Source organism: Amphiprion ocellaris, chromosome 17 (genome assembly GCF_022539595.1).
Source record: "Amphiprion ocellaris isolate individual 3 ecotype Okinawa chromosome 17, ASM2253959v1, whole genome shotgun sequence".
NCBI classification, from domain to species: domain Eukaryota; kingdom Metazoa; phylum Chordata; class Actinopteri; family Pomacentridae; genus Amphiprion; species Amphiprion ocellaris.
This window is the reverse complement of record NC_072782.1, coordinates 4,512,205-4,525,059: the sequence shown is the minus strand read 5'-3', so window position 1 is coordinate 4,525,059 and position 12,855 is coordinate 4,512,205. Positions and strand designations below refer to the sequence as shown.

At 44.5% G+C, this 12,855-nt stretch overlaps 1 protein-coding gene across 1 annotated transcript in view; it reads right to left on the bottom strand.

The window, feature by feature from the left end:
• bcr (BCR activator of RhoGEF and GTPase) overlaps positions 1-12,256 on the bottom strand; it is a 100,942-nt gene extending 88,686 nt beyond the window's left edge. The window contains exon 1 of the mRNA XM_023278256.3: positions 9,771-12,256. Within this exon, the coding sequence (XP_023134024.1) occupies positions 9,771-11,391 (1,621 nt within the window). The 5' untranslated portion in view covers positions 11,392-12,256. The remainder of the gene's footprint in view (positions 1-9,770) is intronic.
• Between the last annotated feature and the right edge of the window lie 599 nt (positions 12,257-12,855).

Sequence of the window (12,855 nt, the reverse complement as noted above, 5' to 3'; positions counted from 1 at the left end):
GATTTTTTTCAATGTCTTACTCTTTAAGCTATGTTTACTTCAAACCATCTGAAAAAGATTTTCGTTGTTTTTGAAGATTACACAATAGACAGCAACATTTCTAGGAATTTCTAACCCTCAACCCTCCACTGTACTACTGATACTAAACTGTGGTTTCAACTCTATTACAGTCAACTAAACCCATTTTCCAAAGAATTACAAGCCTTTAACAGTCTGTTTATGATTCAGCCACATAAATTAAAGGTATATATACAACGAGTGCATGATAAATAGACAAAAAATTCAGAAAAACAGACAAATAGCCAGAAGACAAGACAGAAAACAAAAAGCCAGAGATTCAAATAGAACGAGCCGTGCATGCGCATGGGAATAGTCCCGGCAGTCTATACTGCTCTGTAACAAGGACGCCTGCTGCTGACAGTCGGCATTGATTGTGCTGTTCATAGGGATTCAGCAGGTAAACCTCTATTCCATAGTTACAGATCGAGGCCGGCTCGCTCCTGCAGGGCGGGTCGTGACTTTGATCTCTCTCTGCTTTTCCCCTTGCCTGGTGGAAAACCCGCGGAAACAAAGACAGAGAGGTGATGCACCTCTAATTGGCTCCAAGCAAAGGAAACCAGAAGCAGCTGTTTGAATGAGGCATCGCTGGAGAGCAGATAAAGAAACAGCGTAAAATGGCAAAAGGCAGCGATGTGATCGGGAAGAAGAGACGTGCTTTAGGGGATGAATGAGATGAAATACCTGGAATATCTGCACACTGTAGTGAAAGACTCTAAATGTCTAAAGAGCAGCTTGAGCACGTGATCATAATTCGGTGTAGAAACATTTCTGTGTAGCTGTTCAACATGCACAGACGTCACTGCTGGTTTGTGAGAGATGATAATCCTGAGGGTGATATATAGGACACAATGCATTAGTGCTGTAATAATGTGGTGTGGTGTGAGCTGTGTAACAAGAGGGGGAAAAAATAATGGTAATCTGATTGTTATCCAGATTCTAATTCCCAGACTAGAGAGTGCAGATTAAAGCTTAAATGTTTGCATGACTAGACAGGTTTCTGTGGCCCTTTAATCCAGAAAAAATCATCACTTGGCTTTTAGTTATACACATGTGACATGGGGGCCATCATTAACAGAGAGCATCTAAAATTTTACAATAATTAAATTACTACCTGAACATCCTGGATTGAAACCGTGGCATTAAATCGATCTTCTTTATGAGGTTTGTTGTTATCTGAACCTCACATTTATGACTGAAGCAGCTCTCAGCACCTTTACAAAGAGCACGTTGCTTCCATATTGATCAGTCTGTCAATCTGTCTCTTGAAAGCAGAATCACAATGACCATCACTATTGAAACAACCACCTGCAGTTAGCATGCATAGTGCAGACTCAGTGCTCATATCAGATAGAGAACATATCTACACCCTACCAGACTCCTCTACAGCTTTAGGAGTAAAGCAATATTCTTAATAAGCTATTTCATCACATTTGAGGAGGGACCCCAGCATGCTGCTTTTCTTTTTAATGCATGCAACCTAGTTTTTATCGTTTTAAGTGTGTATTGTGGAGAAACTTAAGGTTATATGTCAGCAACCGTCTTAACCCTAGTTTCTCCCATCACATTTTGATACACTGTGGGCTGATTTCTCATTGCAATATGAAGTCCCACACCTCTATGTAAACAGCAAAACATCCACTAGATGTCAAGAGAATTCAAAAACATCACGTGTGTAGTATGGTACACTTAAAATGTCAAAAATAATTTAAAAATAAACAAATGAAAGTTGTTTTTCTTTGTTTATTCATTTTAAATAATAAATAAAGAGAATCAACATTTTTTTTCAAAGTGCCAAGAGGTGGTATTAACACTTGAAAAAATGGTGACTTCACAATCAATTTTTAATTTCTTTCCATACAGCGCCTGCAGTTCAGCCCAGTTCAGCGGAATAGTTCCTGAATTTTAGTCATGTAACTGTTGATGGCAGCTGAGCCACTAATGTCTTCTCATTTGCAGCAACATGTGAACATTGTTTAGATTTTTTACAGAATCTAGTTGTAGCAGACAGTTTATTTTTGGCATATTTTTCTAAAGAGACATATAGAATAAAGTGATTTTGATGAAATGTCACGATTTTAAGCTTTGACTTGAATCTCTTTTGTGGCATAACGTGTTTAGTTCAAGAACCTTTAAACAGGTGGAAATCTGCAGATTTTTCTTTCTGTTTTTACAGTTTCTGACCCTGAGAACTTGTGTGATTTTTGCTTTTTTTTTTTTTTTTTTTTTTTAAATAAAAGGCAATATGGCTGTCAAACCCACCAGTGAGTTTTGGGGTTCAGAAGGTTAATGTCCATGTCTAGTTAAAAACATGATAACCACTGTTAGCAACGGCAGCCTTAGATTTAACCCTTTGATGCACAACATGAGTCAAGAGATACCCATTTTCCATTGAATGTGAGCCACTTTTGACCCATATTATGCATCAAAGGGTTAAAAAAAACACTCATTACACTGGGATATTTAAGTAGGCCACTGTGACTAGTAAAATGATTGTAACATATAAAACAGGTGGAGTGTTCCTTTAATGTTTGCACTAGTGCACCAGTAAACAGACAAATGTAGCTGAATGCAGCTCTACACAAGCCTTTCGGGTCACTGTGATATTCATCCTCATCGATGCCATATTGCCTTGTGGTCTCAACCAGAAACAATAAACCAGGTCTTTTTTTTCCATCCCACCCCCAACCTTAGCTTGGTCCCTTAGAGAGCTGGCTGTGATTAATAACCCATGCAGCTAACCTAGGATATGCAGAAAAACCAGAAAACACACACCAGCGAGCACTTCTACTACAAGGCCAAAGGCCTGCAGTAAGCGGTTGGCGGTGGACACTAACTAGCACAGTTTCCCCGCAGTGTGGCCAATCCAGATGACAAGCTCAGTGACGATGCAGGCCATGTTAGAGAGAGCCAAGATGGCCACTGTTCAAAAGGAAGGGCAGTGACAAACGGAGAGAAACAAGTCACCAGAATTTATGTCAGGGATTTTCCAAGTTTTTTTTTCTTTTTCTTTTTCACAAGCGCCGTTGGTCACCAGAGGAAAGACTGCGGCTGGGTGCTTGGCATGAGAAGCATACAAGCGCACACAAAAAGGAGAAGAACTAAACAGAAGCAGGGGAGAGTAATTACCCTTTAGAGGGCCCTGAGTGTGTGTTTATGTGCGCTTGCATGTCTGTTTGCAGTGTCCAGTTATGATCCTCCAATCTGCTTCCCTTCACCCTAAAGTGAGCTTGAATGTCCTAAACTCTCCCCAGGCCTGCAACTAATGGACACACACCTATTCCTAAAACTGGTTTTCCATGCACATCAAACACACACACTCAAAGAGGTCTGTGGTCGAGTGCAGGGCTGGAACTGGCTGCAGCAGCCCCACAAACCCAGCCAGCAAGTTCGACTCTCATAGGGGAGTTGCTGGAGCTCCTCCACCCTGCTGTCCACCGCCAACCCGGCACCGCCACGCCAGCCTCGGTGCCCAGCTGGACTTTCTGCTGCAGAAACATGGGATGCAACACTGCCAGACAAAATCTCACGCCGTGTTCTGACCGCTGCAAACAAAACCTTCATGTATCCACATCACATAGAGGGTATCTTCTGGAAACCTGTCAGCATTTAGTTTAACAATCTATCAATAGTAGAAATTATGGATAAACATGGTGGCTCTGCACACTAAAGATATATTACTACTGTTTCCATACTTGTTTCCTATCTGCTCTGTGTAAACACTGAAAGCAGTTCAGTCCAGTTCTGTTGAAAAGTTCCTAAATTTTTGTCACATAATTGTTGGAAGCCAGGAGTTTTTTTTTTTTGTTTGTTTGGTTTTTTTTTTTTTTTTTACATAATTTAGTTTCACAGTTTGTTTTTGGTGTAGAATCAAACAATTTTGAGGAAATATCACAAGTTTAAGCTTCAGTTTGAATCATTTTTGTGATGTCCCACATGATCAGTTCAAGAACCTTACAAAAGTTGTAATTTTGCTGATTCTTTCTGCTTCTTGCATATGCCTTGACAAAATGATTAATATTATTATTATTATTATTTGCAGAATTCTGTTTGAATCACTGGGTTCATGGGATAACTTAAATACTGCTACATTATATGGTCTTGTTGCAGAAAAAACACTGCACACTACACAATACTACAGTATATGCTCTTACAATGTCCACTGTGATACACATTATAAACTCCAACATCAGCGTTACAGACTGTGCAACTAAAGCAAATCTCAAATGGGTCTACAAGCTCACTTCTTCTCAAGTTCTCCCCGCTAAAGCAAACAAAGGGACAGTTTTGTGCCTGCATAATTGGCCTGAGCAGGTTGCACCAGCCCAATGAGAAGCTGAGCCGAGCACCCAGCTGGCAAGAAAAGGCAGATCCGCTTTCCCCCTCCTCTCCAGCTCCACCTCTTCTCCTCATTCTCCCATGCTGCTCTCTTCTCCTTCCACCACTCATTGCTTGGCTGTGAGGCTGCAGCTCCTGTGCTTCGGCGGAGGTAACCGAGGCTTTCGCTGCCAAACTCACTCAACTGCAACACGCTGAACGGGGCCTTTCTGAGAGCTACAGTCGCTCCCCACCCCGTGTGAAAAGGGGGTCATTGTGCCACACCAGGCTGCTGCAAATCCTCGCTTTTCATCCTCAGCTCCCTCCCCATACGCATGCATGCACGTGTGGAAATACATGCTGAATCACATGATGCGAAAGGACTGCGCTGCACACAAAGGCTCAGAGAGGAAGCCTGCTGTAACGCCGTTATCTCCACTGATCGCCTACTTGTTACAGGATTTACGTTCGCCGAGGAAAACCCTTGTGAAAGTCACACAGCAGAAAACACGCTCGACTATGATTTCCTAGGAAGACGATGTGAGCTTGTGTTTTGCATCATAAATTTAAAAAATACCCAGAAACACACACAGAATGACCTCGAGGGTTCCTCAGAAATGGCAAGTCAAGTTCCCAGCGACTGTCTTTTTGTCTTTTCCAACATGCAGGTTAAAACTGGGCTTAAAGTGGTGGAAAATTGGAAGTCTTTTTTTATACTTTTACAGTTATTTTGCACATATACTTCCATGGCTGTGTGAAGCTAGTTCCTCCAAAGTTCCCCATAACTGTCAGTTAGTTTCACAATAGTCGTTTGCTTAATCAGGGTGCACTACAGTAAATTAAGAGACTAATTAGGCTAATGATAGCTAATTTCTAAATAAGTTGCAAAGAAATAACTGTAACTGTACTATACTGTATGACTTTGTTTATTTGATAAATATGTTCATGCAGCATAGAATGACTATGTTAAACTAGCTAACCCTATTAAATAATTAGCTAAATATATTTGATTCTATGGTTTGTAATGTGACATATATTTCCTTGTTAATATGTGATTTACATTATTATACTGCTGTCTGTTATTAATTTCATATATTTTTTCATTACTCTTCGCTGTAAACATGTCATATTTTATCATGATAACCAACAGCTAAGCCAATTAGTTCAGTTTCAGTTACACCTGACAGTACAACATGTCTGCATAATATACAGTTTGTGAGATGCAAATTATATAAATTTAGTAAAATTACATTCAGCACCAGCACGCGGACATTAACCTGCTAGAAAAAAATCTTTTGGTGCTGGCATTGCTAATGTTAGCCACATTCAGCAAACCAATTTTGACTCTTTTCTGAGTGTTTTCTTACTTTAGTACTAATCAACTAGTCTAAGTTTAAATTTCCTTTAATGTGACAGTGAAATTAAACATTAGAAACATCCCGAGATGGGAGATAGCATCAATGTGCAGACCTGTTTAAGCCCCATAATCACTTGCAAAAATCAATTATATTAAGCAAATATATACACTATATATACTAAGCAAACTGTCTGCAGTAGATTTGCAAGAGAACTTCTGGGTGATTTGTAGTTAGAAAATGACTTTTCCAGAAAATGTTGCCATGACTTTGGCAACTTCCAACAACATTCTGTCCATGATGAGAAGTTTGCCACGACTGGGAAACGCGCTCAACCAACTGTTTGCAGAAAGTTTACCGCAAAATCATATTTCATGTAGTTTTTCATAGTATCTGTTTTTCTTGGTAGTTCAGCAGTGGTTGGAAATGTCGCCTTGTGGGTTCACATCTGCTAGCTGGCTGCTCTCCATGTCCAGAAACGTGCAGTAGGTTAAATGGTTATTCTAAACTGGCCATTGGTGTGAATGTCAGCAGGCATGGCTGTCGCGTCGAGTTAGCTGGCATCGCAACAAAGTTGATAAAGATTATGGATTGGACTGTTTGTCATTCATCTTCCACAAAGTCCAGTGCAAGTTTGCCAAGTTTTGGTGAGAAAAACCATGTATACGAGAACATGCATAGTGAAGTTTCTCCATAACAAGCCTAGCAGGATTCTACTTTAACTTTGCAGCAACCCATGTGTGCATTAATATGACATCTGGAGGCAACAAAAACAAACTTGATAAATAACCCTGGGTAAAAGTCTGTTACCTGCCTAGAAATACAGTCGCTGACAGAGCTGGAGGCTGCAGACAATACAACCATTGAAGCGTTCTCAGGCCTGTCCCGCTTTGGTATCCCCGTCGTTAGAGACACAAACCCACAGGTATTCACCGCTTTAGAGGCAGCATTGCCTTCAAATGAATTAATGGAAAGAACACATGGGGAGACGTGCCATTTTCGGTCACCACACATTTCATTACAGGAGGCAGTGAAAGCTCCCTTTCTTCCGACAAACTGACCTCACTTAAACTTTCAGCGAGTGATATGTGTGGGGTTTGGTTGGTGAACCCGGAAAAAAGGCCATTGGTGAGGCCTGCTAGTGTACAAGCCTCATAGTGCTGCTAACTTTCTGCACTGCCGGTGTGTTATTTTTCTACAAACTTTTGCCATTTTAAGTAATTTTTTGGGTTCTAAATTTAATAGAATTTCCTTTACTACTTCAGGAGGAGATCAAAAAATTAAGTCATGGTCACGTCAAAGACACTTTTCAGTTGTCTGTCTCTGCATGAATGATCAAACACTTGATTGCTGCACTCATGTTAGTTCAATTCAGTTCAAAATTGAAAAGTTGGCAGCTGAAGGTTTTGACTCCTGTTCTTTCTTTATTTTGGCTAGCTTTTACTTGCCAGGCGTCCCCACGTTTCCCACTGAACAATGCTCGAGGGAGATATTTTTATTTTAATCTTTCACTCATTTTGTCATCCTGTTCTTCTGTCATAACCACAAAAGGACGACTCATCTCCGCCTGCCATGGAGCACTTCTCATCCTGAAAATGCCCATTAAACAAACAAACCACACCATGAAGCAATTATGGGTGTCAATAGAAGAGAAGAACAAGAGAAGAGAAAAAGAAAGAGAGAAAATGCCAGGCTGTTTCCTACCAGATCCACCACTGGCTCTTCCTCTGTGACCCAGTCTGAAATCTATCTCAGGCTACAACACAGGAACACATACTGTACACCTACTGCTGAAGGCAAAGCAGCCTGAAGGTATACGAGTAAACATCAAGCATGTGTGTGTCTTTGTGTGTGAGCTTGACTCGGTATGTTTCTGTTACACAACGGGAGAGTTCTTCCCATCTGTGCCTCTTTGCAGCCCCCGCATCCCTGACCAATGAAGCGAGAAACGACAGCTCTGCCTTGCACTCTGCCTCCCTCAGTCTTCCTCACAACACCGTCCCACTCTTCATCATTATCATCAGCCGCCCACCAAAAACACTCGCTCGACTCCTCTCCCCTTTACTATCCTCTCGCTATTCTGGTTGGCAATAAACAGTAAATACACACAACACCGGGTGCAAAAATGATGCAACATTCATCGTTATCCTCAACATCATGTCTGTCTGCCCCTCAGCTTAAACCCCAACTAGAAAACAAGACCACTCTGCAGGGTGTCTCATCAACATTTCACTTCTTATGCTTCAAATTCCAGATTATCCCACTAAATGCATCGCTGTCTGCAACGTCACACCCCCATCCTCCATCTCCATCACTGCTCTTCCGGCTCGCCTAACTTCCCACAGGGCTCATTGTTGTGGAAAAGATGTTAAAACAAAAGGAGGGCAGACAGTGCAGTGATAATCCTAAACATAGCAGCTGGAGAATTAGCTGGCTATTTTCTATCGGGGTTTGACTGCAAACTGCACACAATCTTAATAGTTGTTGGAGTAATTTAGCATTACTCTGATCCGTTGATGGCACTTGCCATGAGGGGAGGGAATGCTAGTTAAAAGGGAAGATTTCTCCTACTTTCCTTGCAAGTATTTCTGAGAGGGATTTCCAAACCAGATGCAATCCTGATGATCACATCGTGCCTGGAAAAGCATTTTAGCTGATTCTACCAGGGCCAAAGTGTCAGTGGTTCTATTCAAATACATGAATTATAGATGCACAGAGACCTGTTCACCGTTCAGGATAGGCAATGAGCTGGATCGGGTTGCAAACCGCACTGCTACCACAAAAGACAGATATGTGTTTGGAAATGAACCGCATATTGCAACTGCATAACATGAATGAAATAAGGCATTAGAGTGACATCACATGTAGCTTTTTGTGCAGGTACAGTTCATGCTTTCTCCTTGTGTTTCACTGTTCCCCGCCCCCCATCTAATACTGTCCATACTTTCTCACTCTCACTATCTATGTAACCACCTCCTCCCCTCTTTCCAGTCCATCCTGGCACCACTACAGGCCAGTGATGCCAGCCTCCTGCTGCCTGTCTGGTCAAGCAGGGCACCAGTCCCAAATCTGTTACAATACAGCAGGCGCTAAAACACTCCTCACTTCCACAGCAGAAAAAAAACATCGAGAGGCAACACAACAAAATGTGTGTGAATGCCACAAACCGCACCTTGGTAAACATCGCTCCATGTCTAATTATATCAAATATTTGAACTACCCGAGCAGCGTTTGGTTTTGCTTCTTGTGACCTGGCACAGCCTCGACGATGGAAACTGTACTGAGCAATTACAGCAAACTCCTAATGTGCCTTCCTCAAAGAAACACATCCCAGTTAACCGGCGCGCTTGACTTTATCTAACGAGGGTGCACATCTTATCTGTTAGCTGTCGCTCTTTTACAGGCTGTAATTTAGTGGTTAGGTAAACTGCAGGTAATCGTTTGGAGACATGAGAGTGGATTTCTTTTGTTCTGGTCTGTGCTAAAAGCTGCTGAAAAGTTTCAGCTTGCATTTGAGGGAAGAGTTTTCTGCTGTCATTGTTCAGAAAGACACAGAGAGAGAGAGAGAGAGAGACAGGCAGGCAGACAGACACCTGTGATTTGAATTCCATACCAAGAGCCGCAGGAGTCGTCTGAGAAAGCCTAGACCTGTAGTTTCAACCTGACCACATTTATTGTTCACCCACCCGACTGACATTCCAGGAATAAGCAGAGGTGGATCTTTCATCTGTCTCCCACGCGAGGCCATCCAAAGGACACACACAGCTTCCATGCACACACACAATGCGTGCTCACAGTATCAATCACTCCAAACATTTGGCCGCTTTGTGGTTTTTAAGAGGAAAGCCGAATTACGTGAAGAAGGGTCTAAAAATGCTAAAGAGCAAATGCCAACAGAATTCCAGCATGACTAAATTACACTCATTCACTCAGGCTCTCATTCATTTTTCCTTCCTCCACACACAATCAGTTTCTGTGCATGTTCTTTGCACTCCAGCCCACCTGCCCTCCACCACAGCATAGAGAGCAGCCACTACTCACCTAAGTGGTCTCCATGGTAACTGTTGTCATGGGATGCTCTACCGTGGGGCATGAGGTCATGATGGGCAGCAGGTGGCCAGATCTGACCAGTCTTGCGAACACTCACAATAGTGGCCTCGGACATGACCACATGGCCTCCCTGCTGCCGGTGGTGCCGCTTCTGGGACTGTGGAGTTGGAGGGCTGCTGCTGTCGAAGGAGTGCTGGGAGTTCTGGGAGTTCTGGGACGGCGAGCGGCTCTTCTCTCTGAAGGGCCGACGGAAGGCCGTGGTGGGGCTGGGCGAGACGTGGCTGGACTGGCCAGAGGAAAAGTCCTCCTCACTGGACGTCAGGTTCTCGTTGGAGCTGCAGTCCGGCGTGTAGCCACCGCCTCCGCCGACATCCTCAAAGCTGCCCGGGGAGTAGGAGCGGCGTGGCCAGGTCAGGAGGTGGTCGTCACCTCCGCCGTGGTCTCTCATCGTGACTCCACTCCCACTTCCACCACTACCTCCTCTTCCGTCTCCACTGCCGCCTTCGCCCATCATCACCCCGCCGACATAGACGCTGGAGTAGGCCTGGAACTCGGAGGGCTGCCATGGAGGTGGTGGAGGTTTACCCCCATTGGCTCTCCCTGAATGCCGCTGGTTGGGCTCCCCGTCTTCATATTCTGCATCGTAGCCACAGGTGCTCTCAGTGGACCGTCCTCGGTACACCGGCCTCGCACGGAGCTCCCCTGCCACCGTCGCCAGATTACCTGGGAGAGAATGTAGAGATCTCTTCCTCTCCATCTGCATGGCCTGGCTGCCCAGGGAGCTGATCTTGTCGGAGACGTCGCGGTCGTTGACCCTGACCAAACCCCTCTCGTGGTGGAACTCCATGTTGGTGTAGAAGGGTGGTGGTGGTGGTGGCAGCTTCTCCTGACCCTTTGCTACGTCACCTGCAGAGTGAGAGTTGGCCCGTTTGATCCTCTCAAAGTTGGATCTGAGAGCTGCCACACCGAGTCCCATCCCCAGCTTGTCCTTGGGGTCAGAGGGCAGCTCCTTGTCTGGGGGTGGTAGGGTGGGTCGGCGGGGTGACACGGTGACGCCGCCTCTCTGCTTTGACGGCGAGAGACCGTCCAGGTTGTCGCAGGACGTGGACTCAGCTTGTGGAGGTACGTCAAAGGCTGACTCCAGGCCGTCACCGTGGGAGGCTGACTTTCTGGCTGGTGGCGGCCTTGGTTTGGACCTGCCAGTTCCATCTCCAAGAGGCTGAAAACGGCTCCTATCCCCGGGAACCCCACTACCACCAGGATATCCTCCACCCACTACTACACCAACTCCACCGGTCTCCTGCATGTGGGGCTGCTGGGATGGGGACTCTGCCCCCTGTGTGGCTGCAGGGTCCATCCCCTCATTGAGTGGCGTCTTCCTGAAGCCCCACCGCTGCTTGTCGTAGCTCTTCCTCTCTTTGGCCAGGAGGGTCTGCAGGTAGATCATGCGGAAGCGCTCCTTGTTCACCTCCTGCTCCAGGCGTCTAATGGAGGCTTTGCACTTCTCCAGCTCCTGCTCGATGCCCCCCACCGACCGCAGCTCCATCTTGGGGGGTTCAGACTCCGGGAACTGCGCCTTCCACGCCTCAATGAATCCCACCGGCTCCACCATACTGTGCCTAATTTATTTCTGTGACCGGCCCTGGTTCACGCACACAGGGGGGGAAATGATGCCAAGTGCGCACAGTTTGGCCCCTTTTTTATGTTAAGTCCAGTTTGCCACAGACTCCTTCTTGATAACAATGGCCAAATCCAGTTAGAAAGCAGTGACAGTGTTTATACAAGGCCTTTAGGTAAACCGTTCACACACAGAGTCTAATTGCTGACACTTGTCGTGGGTTGCGCAGTCGCAACAATACATCCCATTCTGAACAAGAGAAACCGGCTGTTCAGTCAGAGGAAAACCTGGGAATATGGCAGACATAAAAATTAATAAAAAGCTGCGATAGAGCTCGTTTTTCTCGTGCATTATTCCAGGAAAGGCCACTTTGAAAATAAGATTTTCAAAAAACCATCCTCGACACAATGATAGTCAGTGTTCGCGGGTGTTACGCGGGTGGTCTGGCTCCCAGGGAGAAAGAGAAAAAAGAAGAAAGTGTTTTAATCCAGCTCTGGTTTACTCACTGTGTGTTTCTACCACCTCAGGTTTGTCTGCTCCATTCACTCTCATTCATGAGGCTGTAATCCCAGGTGCTGCTGCTGCTGCTGCTCTGGAACAAGCGTCTTTGTACCAGCTGCGCTCAAGGAGAATGGATAAAAAAGCGCAAAACGCAGGCGACGACAACATCTGAGTTCCTCATAAGACGGGATCAAGCGTTGGGATCCGGTGCTGAGTGAACTGAATTGCTTCGTTATCCCATTTTTTCCCCGCGGCGAGTACAAGGTGTTGTTGGTTTTCGGTGTTTCCTTCCAGATTTCTCCCGTTTCTCCGGCCGTGATGGTGCTGCTATGTGCGCTCCCATCTCAGGCCAGCAGCAAGAATGGGAGGGACCACAGTGACAGGGAGCCTGCTGGTTAAAGAGACAGAGCATGGATGCAAGTCACCCCTCACCTGATTGTTGCTTTATTTGCTGGGAGTGAAATTTTAAATGGTCAAACTTTTGCAGAAGCTTCACTGTAATCCAAAAAGTGCTTGAAATACATTATTGGCACACAGTTGAACCTACAATCTTAACATATTCTTACAAATCTATCAAGAAACATTAAACTACTACTATTACTCCCAATATTTCCACTGTAGTATTTATATATATTTTATCTATAGCTAGCAATATAGATAATTTCATGACATTGCTGCTCCTTGGGTCGTACCTGCCATGCAGGTGAGCCTGTAAACGTGCTGCTGATATCTTTGACCAAACACTGCCACCCAGTGGAGTATTATGATACAGAACTTGATGCACTTTAAGGCTTTGGTCTTTATTACACATTTTCTGCACATTTTTTGAAAAATTCTACCTCATGACTTTAGTGCGTCGTATTTTTAGAGATTAATTCTGTATTTAGTACTCCTATACTCTTATTCAGAGTTTCTGTGTGTCATTCGCTCCTTTATTTGTCAGTTTGTTGTCATGAA